At 46.4% G+C, this 15,035-nt stretch overlaps 1 protein-coding gene across 5 annotated transcripts in view; it reads right to left on the bottom strand.

The window, feature by feature from the left end:
- ASTN1 (astrotactin 1) overlaps window positions 1-15,035 on the bottom strand; it is a 335,633-nt gene that overhangs the window by 178,576 nt on the left and 142,022 nt on the right. For all 5 annotated transcript variants that reach the window (XM_053243588.1, XM_053243584.1, XM_053243587.1 and 2 more), the window contains exon 5: window positions 10,563-10,670. In XM_053243588.1, coding sequence (XP_053099563.1) covers window positions 10,563-10,670 — 108 coding nt within the window. The remainder of the gene's footprint in view (window positions 1-10,562; window positions 10,671-15,035) is intronic.

The following is a 15,035-nucleotide window of genomic DNA, read 5'->3' as shown; positions in this document are numbered from 1 at the left end:
GGTCACGCCTAGCACCCTAACCACACCACTGCATCCGACATCAGATGTGCAGGGTGCGTGGACGCATTTGCAAACAGAGCCACGTGCCCCATTTGCAGAAGTGGGTGGCAGCGCCTTTCCCTGCTTGTAAAGGCACGGTGACATGTTTCCAGCCATTCTGGGAACCATTAAGCTCCATTTTTGAGAAGCTTCAGCCAGCACTGGGTGCCCAGCCTGGCCAGGAACATGTCTCCCTGCCATTACAAGCAGGGAAAGGTGCTCCTGGCCACTGCTGCATATGCAGCGCTGGCTGTAATTTACTCTCAAATGGGGGTGCACAGCACCGTGAGTCTGATGTCAGATGCTGACATCACAGGCAGGGTGTGTGGCTAGGGTGGCAGGGGCCACTGCCAGTGGCCTGGACAAGGGCCACCAGCAATCTCGCTAAGCCACTGAGTCCGAAGCACACCCCTCTCTCCAGCCAGCATATCCAGCCAGTGTTTCAATGGGGAGGGATGGACTCCTCCCCAACGCTGACTGGGGAGGGATGGACTCTCCCCGGGGCATTGGCCTCTCCCCTGTGTCTGATGTCAGATGCAGAGGGCGGGGCCAGTGCTGAGTATGGGGCTGTGAGAGCCCAATACTTGGCACTGGCCCCACCCCCTTGTGTCAGATGCAGGGGGCATGGCTTGGGGTACACAAAGCAACACCCAGTGGGTGGGGGAGCTGCTGATCAGACTTTGTCCCCCAGCCCCCACTAAGCTCCTCACACCCCTGTCTGTGCTCCTCGCCTGGGCATTGGGTGAATCCCAGTCCCACCCCAAAAACCGCAGGAAACTCCATTGTCTATGGCAAAATGACCAAGCTGTTCCTGAAGGTAATAGGGAAGAGGCCTGGGGAAGAAGAAAGAGGTATACAGACATCAAGATGAAATGCAGAGGCAAATGAAGGTGAGGAGGACATAGTCAAACCAGATGTCCAGAGAATTCTCAGTGACTTGGCCATGTCTTGTACTGAATATCTTTGGAAATAAAGGCCTCAAATACACAGGCCTTACTGGAGTATTTGTCTCATTTTTGTTGATTTAGGAATGAGAGAATACCAAAAGTAGTATCAGCTGAGAGACTATGGCTGCAAACAGCAGTCTCCCTCATTACCAGCCCACAAGTGCAGAGACATCAGACTCCCCAGGGTAATTAATGACACTCTGTAGAGCACGTCACTCCACCCACTCCCTCCAAACTGGATCTATCACTGTCTCATACACGCGTTCCTGAGTGGCAGCCTCTATCCGTGTCCCCTGGGCGTCAGGGCATCCTGCCGTCTCCTATCTCTGACAGCCGGTATGATGTCCCAGCAGGGAAGAAGGCAATGCTCAGATATGCAGGAAGGGTAGTTAAACCTGAAGCCTTAGACAAACTCTCATGCTTAACGGCTTATATACCCTGCCCCAGGCCATAGAAAATGTGTGGATTGTCTATGTGTTTTAACCAACTGTTTAAAGGCTCACTTATATAGCAAAAACTGAAAATAAAATTTGCTGCATGTTTTATTTTGGATTTTCCAAAAATATTGTAGTAGCTGACTGCTAAGTCTGCCTGCATCTATGCTAATATACTCCTTACTTATCGCATGTGTATTCTGCCCTGCCTCCAATCAATTTAGGGACTTGGCTGCATTCCCACAATCCTGACAATCCTGGTTAAAAGAGTTAACCAGGATTGCTGGGCCCCACAGGGGTGGTTCTCAAAATGCAGATTTGCTGTGCAACCCTGGTCAAACCACTGTGGTTAAACCACATTTAATCAGGATAGGTAACCAGGATCTGATCCTCTTGCTGCTTTGGATTAGGCGCATTCACATGATCAAGAATAGGGGAGGGAGCTAGCTCAAGAGCTGTGCACACTCCTGAGATTTGTCTGTCAGTTGCTGAATGAGGAAGGATAGAAAGCCCTCTGATCCAGCTGCCGCTTAGCACACAATCACAGAGGACACCTCCGACCTTGTTTTTAACTGACAGACAATCAAACAAACAAACAGCAGAAGAGCACACAGATCCCAACTAGGATAGAAGGCTTCTATTCTATTCTTGATCATGCAAATGAGTCTAATGTCTACCATTCTTGTTTTGCAACTCTTTGTCCCATATCAAACTGGTTTGCATGCATTTTATATCACCAAAACTGTTCACTGCAAGATTTTGAAATTGCAGATATCTTTTCTGTCTTTATTTTCTGAAATAGGCACATAGGAGCTGTCTTATAGCGAGTCAGACTATTGGTCCATCTAGCCCAGTATTGTCTGCACAGACTGGCAGCAGCTTCTCCAAGGTTGAAGGGAGGAATCTCTCTCAGCCCTATCTTGGAGATGCCAGGGAGGGAACTTGGAATCTTCTGCATGTAAGCATACAGATGCTCTTCCAAGAGCAGCCCCATCTCCTAAGAGGAATATCTTACAGTGCTCACATGTAGTCTCCCATTCAAATGCAAACCAGGGCAGACCCTGCTCAGCAAAGGGAACAATTCATGCTTGCTACCACAAGACCAGCTCTTTTTTGCATTTGATTTATTATATTCTTTTGTCTTTTCATCACCCTGAGTTTCCATAGCACTGCTTTTACTTGGTTTCATTCTTATCTCAGTGCATGTTTTTTTCAATGTTCCTGTAAACTACACCCATTTTTCTTTTTCTCCCATGTGTGACAGTGTTCTTCAGGGTTTTTTCCTTGGTCCTTTACTCTATACTCTTCCTTTTGGTAAGCTCATCAGCTATTTTGGTCTTTGTAGATATTGTAACGTGGATTAACTTCAGTTCTATTTCTCAATTTATTCTCATTCTCCTTTGGTTTTCTCCAACCTTCAACTTCCTTTTTGCAATCTCCTTATGAATGTTTAGGCATTGAGGCTATTCTCACACATGGTGGAAACTGGGCTAAAGGAGCCCAGCCCAGTTTCCACCGACTGTGTGAACCGCCGGGAGCTATGCGGCTCCTGGCGGCAAGGCCGCTTAATTGCCCCCTCCTTAAATGAGGTTAGCGGAGTGCATTCGTTTGATCGTGTGTCACCACAGCATGGCTCCACACCACAGAAACTCACGGGTAGCCCCCCAACCGGGAGGCTACAACAAGCCTCCTGGCGTCAGGGTGCTCCTCAGAATGCCCCACACACTCACGCAGGGCATGCTAGGAGTTCCAGGGGCCAGGAGGCCCCAATCCCCACCACCCCAACCGGCTATGTGACGGAGCCGGTAATCGTGTGGGTGGCCGATCTGGCCAACCAGGGCAAGCTGCCTGCTCATCTGCGGGGAGAGCGGGTCAAGCCCGTTCTCCCCACAGAAACCTCTTAGGCTCTCCACACTGCCTATGTGGAGAGCCTTATTATCTGATATTTAAGACACAGAAGGCTGGGTTTCTTGTTTTTCCTCCTACACCTTTATCCAACAACATTTTCTTTTAATAACATTAATTTTCAGTCTTCTGTATCTGCCAATAGATTAGGTGTTGTGTTTCATTCTTCTGTTTCTGTTTATCAAGCATGTCATTTTTAACTTTACAATACTGCCAAGAACCAGCCTTCTCTAATTCTAGAGAAACACTCTCCAAACACTCATCTAACCACCTACAGCTTATTGTACCACTATTTAACGTTCTTTTTTCTTGTTTTGCTATTCATTTTTGTGGTCTCAGTTCTAAATTCTTCCACATAGTTCATTTATCTTGCTGATTAACCATATCACCATCTTTGGAAATCTCTTCACTGGCTTCCATTATATGCTCATATAAAATTTAAGCTTCTTTTTCTTACCTATACATCTACATGATCTCGTACCACCTTATCACTGTGCTTTGGTTTCGCTGTGTTCTTATTACTTTTGTTCTCCCAATTCTAGTTCATTTGTTGAACCTCCGGTGCTCTCTTGATAAGGACCTCTATTTATATATTTTTATTTATGTTTACATTTATATCCCGTTCTTCCTCTAAGGAGCCCAGAGTGATGTATATGGCTATGTTTATTCCCACAACAAGCCTGCGAGGTAGGTCAGGCTGAGAGAGAAGTGACTGGCCCAGAGTCACCCAGTGAGTTTCATGGCTGAATGTGTTGTAGATGCAGCTCCCGATGGCATTGACTCTTGGCACCAGCAACCCTAGTGACCACTAGGAGCACTGGGGGTAGAGACAGTGAGCAAGGGAATCCCCTCTCTGACTACGCTTCTTCTACTTCCCCTTTGTAAGATTGATAGTCTCAGGTTTCATTCTCTCAACTGGAGCGGGGGAGGGGAGACAGACTTCCTTTTCCCTTCCCCTTCTTCCTGTATGTAGCTAGCAGCAAGGCATGTAGGCCTTATCTACCTCCTGATGGATTTCCTAAATAAATTTAGAACTTTAACTCCATGTCTCTAGACAATATTAATAAGCAGAGCTCCCCTTACCAGTGCATTTCCACTGCAGCTGGGGTAGATAAAGAAATCTTCCCGCTAGCATATCCTCTCTATGTTACAGAGATAAAGAAAGCTCTCTAACAGAATGGGGATTTGAACTCAGGTCTCCTCAGTCCTGATTCAAGCTCTCTAACTACACCACACCTATGAAACTCTCTTCCAGCATTCATTTGGCTACTTCGGTTCTTAAAAAGCATTCAAAAACTTATCTTTTTCTCTTGCTTTCCCAGCATGATCATCTTGTATAGTTATTGATAGCTTCTAGTTACTTTTAATTTTATTCCTTTTAACCTGGCATCAATATAGCATATTTCTATTTATCCCCTCTTCTCATTCCTTTTGTCTCTGTCTTATTAAATTGTATGTCTGAGGATAGGGACTGTTTTGAATTTTTTTATTTATTCTAAAGCACTTAGTACACGTTAAGCACTATAGAAAGAACAACTGATGATGGTGCTGTTGATAATAGTGAGTGCCGTAGGACCTCCCAATGAGCTTAGCAGCTGAGTAGCAATTTGAACTTGGGGTTTCCAAAATATTATCTTGACACTATAGCCACTACACCCCACTGATTCTCTCCCATCAGTATTCAGCCAGTCAATTTAGGACATAGTGAGTCAAGATGTAATTATCATGGTTACATTAGCAGAGTGGTTAATATGATTTTGCTGCAACTAATCATGATACCACGTACCACATTTTCAGAACAGCTGAAATATTAACCAAGGCTCAACATTAGCAGGATTGTGACAGTGATTTTAGGGACGGATGGAAACAATGTCAGTATGTTCCAGGGCCATATTTCCCAGCCCTTAAGAAAACTACTTGTTGGGTATTAAGAGCACAGATGTTAGCTTTATGCCTAAGCAACACTTTCCAACCCAACAAGCTGTGCAAGTTGTGCAATGCACCATCCCTTCTTTCCTGAAACGGATCCAGTTCTGAAAGGCAGCTTGGCATCCAGATGGACAGACAGCTAGCTGCCATACAACAAGGGCAGGGAACCTTCTGGGCCAAATGCGTCCAATCAGTTGTTACCCTGCTCACAAAAATGTATGCACTTGCTTTCAGTAGTATTTGTGGAAAATCAGGCAGACTCCAGAGAAGTCATTCATTGCAAGGAGAAACTGTGGATTAACCTTGCTGTGACAGCAAGATGTGATCTCTTGTGATTTGCCATGTACTTGAAACTGTGCTCTGTTTTGAAGGTGTTTATTAATATGTTTTGTAGGTAGGTTACAAACTGAGGACCAAACTGTTCCCAAACTGGGGACTCTGGCCAGTCACTTTGCCTTTTGAGATCAGGATGTAGCTTCCTGGCTGATCTGGGCTGGACCTGAAGTAGCCATAGCTACTGATGTGTACTGATAATGCTGCTTTTTTTTGTTAATGATAAAGTATAAGTAACCACAAAAAATGTTATGTTCCTATGCTCTTAAAATTCAATGCTTTGTTGCAATGCAATCTTGAGAGCTGGTGAAGCAGTGGCTGAGAGACTGAAATACGTGGTTCAAATTTCACTTCTGCCATGAAACATTAAGACAAGACGTGGACAATCCACACTCTCACACTTGCAGCTTCAGCCCACCACCTACAATCTATGGGAGTAACAACACCACTGACCTACCTTAAGCCTTATAGCAAGATAATGTATGTGAAGTGCTTTGAACACTTGAAAGTACAGGAAAACCTCGTTATTTGTGGAACCACTATTCGCGATTCCACATATCCATGGGGTGTCTCACTGACACCTTTTTTCACTATCTGTGGATACGAAGGGGTTAAAATCTAGGTATTCACAATTCCTAGAGGGCCGGAAGTGACCATGGAAGTCACTTCCGGTCACGATAGTGTTTCACAGAGCCCGGGAGGAGGCAGGAGGAGCCATTTTGTGGCTCATTTAAACAAAAAACAGCAACAGACATCCCCCCCACAATGTTTCTTAATTTTTGGAGGCATTTCATTCTTTGGAGGACATTGCTGGGCACACTGGGGACCCGCGGAGCACACCATAGTGAGTTTCGGGTCGTTTGGGAGCCATTTTCCCACTTAGAACTTCCCCCACCCAAAAAACCTAACCCCGCTTTCCCCATAGCCCTAATGCCTCGTTACTCGTGGTTCCATTACTTGCAACAGTAGGCGAGGAATGGAACCCTCATGAGAAGCCAAGTTCTCCTGTACTATATAAATGCTAAGCAGTAGTAATGACTATATCCATGAAAAAACCTTTGACGTTTCCTGTGAATCTTGTACCTACCCCTAAGAAAACTCTCTCCCCATTCCACCACCACCACCACCACCACACCAAAAAACAAAAAAACAAACGCCTTCTGCAATGTCAACCCTGAAAAGCAGCAAGCTTGCCTGTGGCCCTCTCACTATTCAGGGTTCTGAGCAACAGCTCTTGTCATCTTGACCCAGGCTGCTGCTACTTTGTGAAATACAGAGTTGCAAATACAATAAGTAACCAATGGCTAACCTGAGACAGCGATGCCATAAGTGGCAGATGTTTTTACAAAAACAAAACAAAACAGAGAGGCAGAAAGGCACCAAGAGGACCATAACATGTGGCTGATGGGTCACATGTTCTTCAGACCTGGCATAGACTCAAGCCTATACTCCTGACCATTTCTCCCACACCATCCAGTACCTGTGTCATGGTTCAGTAGGCTATAGGCAAAACTACTCTCAGGGGCACAGAGTGATGCATAAAGTACTACAGAGCTGACCAGAGTGGCACAATCTGATATTTGGTCTTGATTTATAGCACATTTCCCAAAAATGTATGCCACCACTTACTTCCCTTAGACCCCCATACCTGGTACTATATCTCACCATCTAGCCCCCACACAGAGCAGCCATGGGCAGCCTAAGAGTGGCCTGGCTTTCACTTAGTCTACAGTCCACTCTGAGGATCCAGGTCAGGCTGAGACTTCACAGGGCTAGAGAGAACCCTCTCCCTCCCCTTGTGCCATTGGACACTTGCTGAGCAAGAAATTGTTGTACTGGCTACCAGTTAGCACCTAGCCACAACAGAAGGCCAGCCAGCAGCTCTCACTCTTGTCAAACCATCAGAGGGGACCTCTAGACCTCACACAATGGCAGTTCTGAGGTGCCATCAGCGGCAGCTCAAGTCCTCTGTATGCCTGACATAGGGTGCCAGAGACTATACCCTGTTGTGAGCACACACACCCCTTTTTAAGACAAGGGGAAGAAGAGCATCTTGGCACCTTATTGGTGCCCTAATAATCTGCTGCCTGAGGTAACCGCTCTGCGTAATGGAAAGGCTGCCCTGGGGTGCCATTCCGAGGGCAAATTTTGTCGGTAATGAAATTTGATGTTAATTTAGAGGATACTGCTCAAATGAGACAGTTCTAGGATTTTTTGAGTGAAATAAAAATAATTTCAATACAATTAGTGCAATTTTTCAGGGGCGCGTGAGTTTGCAAATCATTGGATTTAAGAGACTTCAATGTAGAAGCACACCTTAGTGCCTGGCCTTGGATGATGTTGGTCCAAAGGAAAACAAGGGCATTCCTTAAATATTTAACTCCCCACCCCCACCCCTGGTCCTTTCCATGGGTTGGTTTCTCCATGACAACCAGCTCCTTGACACTGCAGAGTTAGGTGCCTTGGGGATCCGTAATGTGTGAGAAGAATAGACAGGGCTTGGGTTTCAGAGATCTCATCCAGACAGCTCATGCAGAGAGAAATCTATCATAGCAATGTGTTTATCAGTCCGGAAAAGATGATGGATTGTGTCGGCTCTGCTGGGAGCCCTTCTTTAAAGGCAGGGCTTCAAATAATGTAGGCTTTGCATTCTGATTTTCACTCTACATCTACATTTATCTAGAGCAGTGGTTTTCAAGCTTTCTACCTTGAGGAAACCCTTTCTTCATCAACTCATCTGCTGAGAAAAAGGCAGAATGACCCAATTCTACTCCATGTAGTTTAGGCATAGAGCAAAGTGGAAAAAGTGAAAGATGCTCCTTGAACACCTGCTAACATCCTTGGATAAAAGGATTGCAGGGGCATCCAGGCAGGGAATAAAGATACCCCCTAGTGATAACAGTTTTTTTTTTTTAAGGACAGGTGTCATCACATTAAGTAGCCACAACTCAAAATATCTGAGATGTGTGTGGTCTGTAGTTATTCAATAGTGAATGAAAAGATCACTGCATGACCTGAGAGGCACCCTCCAGAAAGATGGAAGCAAAGAAGAAGGGGAAGCGTATACAACAAACACACTAAAATTAAGGCTGAAATCCTATGCACACTGACTTGACAGTGTGAGTCCCACTGGACTCAACAGGAATTGCTTCCAAGTAGCAATGCAATGGCATGCGTTATAAGAGGGAAAGGAAGAAAAAGGGGTTGAGTGAGAGGAATCAGAAACGCAAAACAAAGAAGGAATGAAAAAGAAAAAAGAGGTGTGCAAACAATGAGAAGAGCAAATTAAGAGGGGGGAGGGAAAGGTGGGGGAAGGCAGAAGATAAACATGAAGTTAAGGTTGCAGTTCTATGCACACTTACTTGGGAATAAACCCCTCTCAGCAGGACTTATTTCCAAGCAAGTATGTATGGTCTCAGGCTGTGGCTGCACAAGGGGAAAGAGGAAGGGGGGAAATTGGCACTCAAGCAACAGAGCAACATAAAATCAAGAGGGGAATTAGAGGAATGAGGGAGGAGTAGGAAGAGACAGACTTTTCATGGCTGTTCGCTCCATTTGCTGCTCCTTGGGTGAATTGAGAGGCAGTCATGCTGGGCTGCATGCCAGCAGACAAATGGGACTACTGATCTGGTCAAGGGTGGGTAGGTGGGTGGGCAAGTGGGGACTGGGGGCCATCAGCTGTCTTGCCTTAATTAGCTCCTTTCTCAGCAAAGCAGGGACACACACACACACACCAGGGAACAAAGGGAACTCGAAGCGGCCTGCATTGCCAGGCCTGCTGTACAGCAGCTGAGCCACTTGCTTCACTGCCAGGCCTGTGAAGAGCTCATCCCCCATGGGCTGCCCAACCTGCTGCTGCTGCTACCAACTGCCACCAGCCCTCTCTTCTTTCCCGCCTCCAGGCAGGCATGGCCACTGCAATCTCCATTCTGAGGAAGGACAGTGGGCAGATCAAAGGCAGGGCTTACAGACTTTCAGTGGCAGCCCTGGATGCCAGATGGACACCAGGACTCTGCAAGGACTCTATCTTGAGTGTTCTCTTGGGGCCAGGCTGGCAAAGTTAAACAGAGCAGCTCATACGTGTGCAGTTGCCATTAAGTAAGAGAGAACTGACAGCCCCCAGACTACTGCATAGCTTCCATGGTGGTTGTCATCAAGGGAACACAGAGGAATTTCATTTGGCTGTATCCACTCCAACCACTTTTCTGTCCCATTTTTTGAATGCCCCCACCCCCTGCAAAAAACCTCTGTAGTGCCACACCTCCCACTGACCCCCACCTGTTCTTTAAAGTCTTTGGTTTACTCCCCAATTCTTCATACTCAGCTGAAATGAAATCTAATTGTATGTCCTCACATTCCTCTTTGGTTACCTTGGCCTCTCCGTCTCCCTTTATTATTTCATCCATTGTAAAAATGTGGTCTGTAAACTCCTCAGGATGCAAAGTCCTCCCGCACCTCCATCCTGTATTTTTGTGTGTGCATATGTTGCTCTATATAGTACTATGTCTAGAGAGCACATCGTGCTATAAAGAGTTGATATATAAATAATAATTCTCTGAAAATATTGTGTGGGGGCAACTGCTTTGTAAGGCAGGCTGAGGGTTTGACAGCCAAGATCCTGAAAGGTTATGCTGCCTGTCCTCAAGGAACTGGCACAAAGAGTTGCTAGGTCATACCCGAGAGATCACATCCAGCAACTCTACGGATATGCTCTATGCTTGGCTCAAATGCCTTTCCTTTTAACGCCTCCAGTCCTTAACGAATGGACCAAGTTGACACAGATAGTGTTGAAGGAACTCTAGAATTAAGACACTAGGAAATCCAAAGGCGGTTTCTCACCGTATTCCTCTCAGCTTGGTGCTTACCAGAGTCCATCATGTAATCAGGACACAGACAGCAAAGTCTGGCCTTCAAGAGTCTCCAACTCTGCATGCTGTTTTGTGACCCTTGCCCCACCCCTGCTGCTACTACGTACCCCTACTTCGCCTCCTGCTCCGCGATGGGTCTGTATAAAAGGTCAGCTGGGGGTCATTATCCGCTTCTGTTCCAGAATCCCCTTCAGGGTTCAGAAATGCAGAGCCAGCTAAATTATAAACAGAAAACACACAGAGTTAAAATTACATTACCTATAAGTGATTCTTTGTGCCCCACTCCCTCCATCATACTACTTTACAGCAGAGACCAATTGCCTTTATTATCCAAAGTTCATACTGAGATTAAAGAAAAAAACTTCACTGGGCTTTACTCAAGTACATACTTTCAGGAAGCCTTTTGGCTGTGAAACCACACAATAGATGGAGTTCCATATTTCTTTTCTTTCCCAGTTTTGTTTTGTTTTGTTTTGTTTTAAAGCAAGACTTAAGTCAGGGCAGCAAAAGGGTAGGTGGAGAGAAGATGCTTAATCGTTTCCCTCTCAAGTACTTCTTTGGTTCAAAATCATCCTCCTCAAGTTGCTTTTCTACCCATGGGATAAAAGGCACAGAGGCCCTCTATCTTTTCTGTAACTTTCCCCACACAGGGAACACAGTGGTTTTCAGCTAAGAAATGCCCAGAGAAAAAAGGTTTAAGCAGGCTTTCTCCACCTGCCCTTCTTAGACAAAGGGTCTACTCTGGCTGTTTGGGTTTTTTGTGTTTTTTTTTTAAGGCAGAGGACAAAAGCTTGGAGTTTAACAAAAGGCAGAGAAGAAAAGCATCCCTCTAAAATGTAGCCTGAGTCTTTGGCCCCACAAGACAAAAGAAAAGGGGGAAGTGCAGAAACATCAGGTTAGAAGACACACCCAGTGTATTAAAAGTAGAAGGGGCAGAGTTGCTGTCATGACTCCTATCCAAGCCAGAGGAGGAGTGGGGAGTCCACTGGGGTTGAATCCTTGACTTGAGCCCCTGGTGGTGCAGTGGTAAAACTGCCGCCCTGTAACCAGAAGGTTACAAGTTCGATCCTGACCAGGGGCTCAAGGTTGACTCAGCCTTCCATCCTTCCGAGGTCGGTAAAATGAGTACCCAGAATGTTGGGGGCAATATGCTAAATCATTGTAAACCGCTTAGAGAGCTTCGGCTATAGAGCGGTATATAAATGTAAGTGCTATTGCTATTGCTATTGAGGTGTTCAAAGTAGGCTGCCACAATCCACTTTATTTTGATGTGGGGGAACCCACTCTCCATATAAGGTTCTTGGAACTGGGGGAGGGGTGTAAAGTGGCAAACCCTCCCAAAAGGTACTGAGCAGTCCTAGACCTTCAGAGGCATGTGACTATGGCAAACCCAAATGAAGACTACCACACTTCAACAACAAGGGTTTATTATTAGAGTTAAAGAAAAAGTATGTGTAGTGATCAGCCCCATCCCCTAAAGAGTAAACTGAAAGTGATCCCTGTCCTGATTGACAGGCTGGTGAACTCTAGGGATCTGCCAAACAGCACACCAGGTGGGTGGGACTGAGAGAGCCAAGAAGGAGAAGAGAAGTGTTCCTTTGTTAGAAGCAGCTAGGCTGGAGGTGAGAGAGGCACAGGTGGAGGGCTTAGTGAGGAGAAATGGAGTTTTGTTCCCTCATGGTTATAAGCTAGCCTGGAGATTTCTCTCATGGAAGGACCTCTGCAGATCCTTGAGAGACAGGATTGCAGGAAGCCTGATTCTCATCAGGTGTTGGGTGAATTTTCAAGGAAAAGGGGATTCAGCATAGGGAACAGTTTGTTAGTCAGATTTTGCATTAGAAACTTATATTTCTTTCGTGTGTTTTGTATATCCCTTAAACCATTCCATTTTTTTTTTACCTGTAAAGTAAATAAGCTAAGCCTGCACTCATCCAGCTAGGGTGTTGCAAAAGACACTGTGGCTATTCTCACCATCAACAAAAATCGGGCTAGGAGTAGTATGGCGCAGCTACTCACAAGAAGACCCCCGGAGGGGAGGGGGAAAGCCACCTCCCAGCTCCAGGGGTCTCGCCAGCATGCCCTGCGCACTCGCACAGGGCATGCTAGAGCTTGTGGGAGCTGATTGGCCCCCGCTCCCCCCAGCCCCCACCGGCTCCGTCACGGAGCCGGCAATTGTGTGGGTGGCTGATACGGCTGCCCAGGGCTCCTGCAGCGATCGTCTGCGGGGAGAGTGGGCTTAGCCCACTCTCCCCGTAGTATCGGCAAAAGCGGGTATTACTGATCGTGAGACCCGCCTCACTGTAAACTTTTAAAGGTGGTTTTGTATTTTCTTACATCCATGTTCTTTGCTACGAGGTAACCATGATTTTTAAAGTGTGCCACCCCAATATCATCTGGGGTGCTTTTTGAATTATTCTTGCAACCACTGAGTATTGCTTTTGTTTACCTGTAACTAAGAGATGAGAGAACCACAGCCAGAAGATGTCTGTAGTATTTTGAATAAAGTTTATTTCTCTTTTTCCCCCTTTGCATTTTAAAAGCCTCTCTGAGTGGATTTTTGACTCAAAAGAAAGGGGGCTGGCGGGGGTCTCACTCTGGTGCACACACCTCTGACCTCAGGAGCTTGGCAGATGTTAGTTTTCTCACCACGTGTAAGCTTGCAGATGGAAGGTTTTTTTATACTTTTCCAGTAGCAAAAGCAGGAGAGTTTCCCTGGGATTTCCACCCAAGCCTGGGGGGTGGGGGTGGATTTAAGCTCTGTTGATAACCAGGTGGTGGTGGCAGCCATTTGAAACTACAGTACAGTGTTTGAGAACAATATTTGGGTACAGGAAACTTTAAAGCGAGAAGCCTTTGCTTGGAAAGCATAGAGGCAATGATTCAGCATTTTTCTTCCCCTCACATGGGCTTGCTCCGAGACAAAGGCTTGTAATCCGCTACAGTATGCAATAAGAACAGTGTTAAGAAAGAGTTTCATAAAATGTAGGCAACACAGATTTTAAGCAATCAGCAAAAAACAAACAAATGTCTCTAACTCATCCAGCTGGCCTGGTTCTAACTTTTGACTTACAGGCTGCAGCCTTCTCATATCCCTAGCAGCTCTCAGCTGATTGCTTCCTCAAGGCCCTCCTGGGACAGACTGAACCAGCTGAACAAAGCTTTCTCTTCTCCAGGGACTTTTACACACAGCAGGCTTTACCATGAGTTTACGAGGAGGCTTTACTGCAAACTTGGTTGTCCCAAAAAACCAACACACAAAGTGGTTTTTTAGCCCCGGATATAAATCAGGCTGCACATTAATGCACAGTAAAAAAAACCACACCCAAATTGTGTATGAACTGCTCCCCAATAACTCGCAGGGACTTCAGGGTAAATCTGGCTGATATGTGAATGTACCCCCTCCATTCCAGAGGACATGCAAGTTAAAGGGCTTTAAAAGCCCTGTGTGAAAAATTTCCAGTAGGTGGCTGTGTGTAGAGTTCCCACCCAAACCCTCTAGATTGGACCTTCTGCTTTGAATCCCCCAGACTTTTTAGCCTATTGGGGAAGGCCCACCCTCCCAGCAGTTGCTGTCAATGAGGCCCTCCCCTTAAACCTTACTACAGTTGTGGACATACCCCTGATATAATGACAAGCTCTTGCTACATGCCATAATTAGGAGCAGGGTGTATAATAAGTGAGTACAGCATGGTCAATGTTATTAACACATGCTTGTCATTATTATAGATGGGGCCAGTGCCAGCTCAAAGGGTTATGGAGCCCTTGGCCAATTTTGCTCTGCCCCCAACCACCCCACACTCACATGCGGGCAGAGGGTGCACAGCCCACCTGGCACATTCATCCTTGCGCAGTGGGGGCTCCCATGAGACCAGAATAAACCCTACCCGCCTTCTTTCGCCTGCCCCCTCCCACATGCCTCTCCTCGCCCCTTCTTCCCCCAGTCCCTCCTCTTTTTCTACGTGACTCCAATGCTGGCCATGCTGCACAGTTCCCTGCCCCGACTGCACCAGGCTCACTCTGTGGTGCTACGCATTCCAATCCAACTGCTTGACACTCCATGCATCTCCTTCCCCGATTGCCTGGCATGACACTCCTCTGCTTGTTCTGTGCTTGGCACATGGGTGCAACCTTCCAGTGCTCCACGGTTAGTCTATGTAGCCTAGAAGTGAGAATCTTCTTAAACAGTCTGATCCTGCCAGGGCTGTCCCTAGTGGGGTGCGGGGCTGGGGGCAGATCAGTATGTGTGGGGCCTCCTCGATATTTCAATAGTAAGTAGGACTCCCCACCACCACCAAATTAATTGTCCTACCTTCGTCATAGGCACACTGGCCATGGCTAAAGCGTAGGCTGCAGAAGCAAACAAGCAAGCACGCACACACACACACACACACACACACACACACACAAGCAAGCAAAGAGCAAAAAGCAAGCAACTAACCCACCCCCCCATCCTGCACCCTCCCTCCTTACAAGCTGCTGATACTAAACAAAGGCACACTGGCCAAAGCTAAGCTGAGGCTACAGAAACAAGCAAGAGCAAGAAGCAAGCAAACAGTGTATTCCCTCTGTTTCCGCCCCCC

This window comes from Hemicordylus capensis, chromosome 4, assembly GCF_027244095.1.
Source record: "Hemicordylus capensis ecotype Gifberg chromosome 4, rHemCap1.1.pri, whole genome shotgun sequence".
NCBI classification, from domain to species: Eukaryota; Metazoa; Chordata; class Lepidosauria; order Squamata; family Cordylidae; genus Hemicordylus; species Hemicordylus capensis.
The sequence above is the reverse complement of the archived record's forward strand: the minus strand, read 5'-3'. Positions and strand labels throughout refer to the sequence as shown.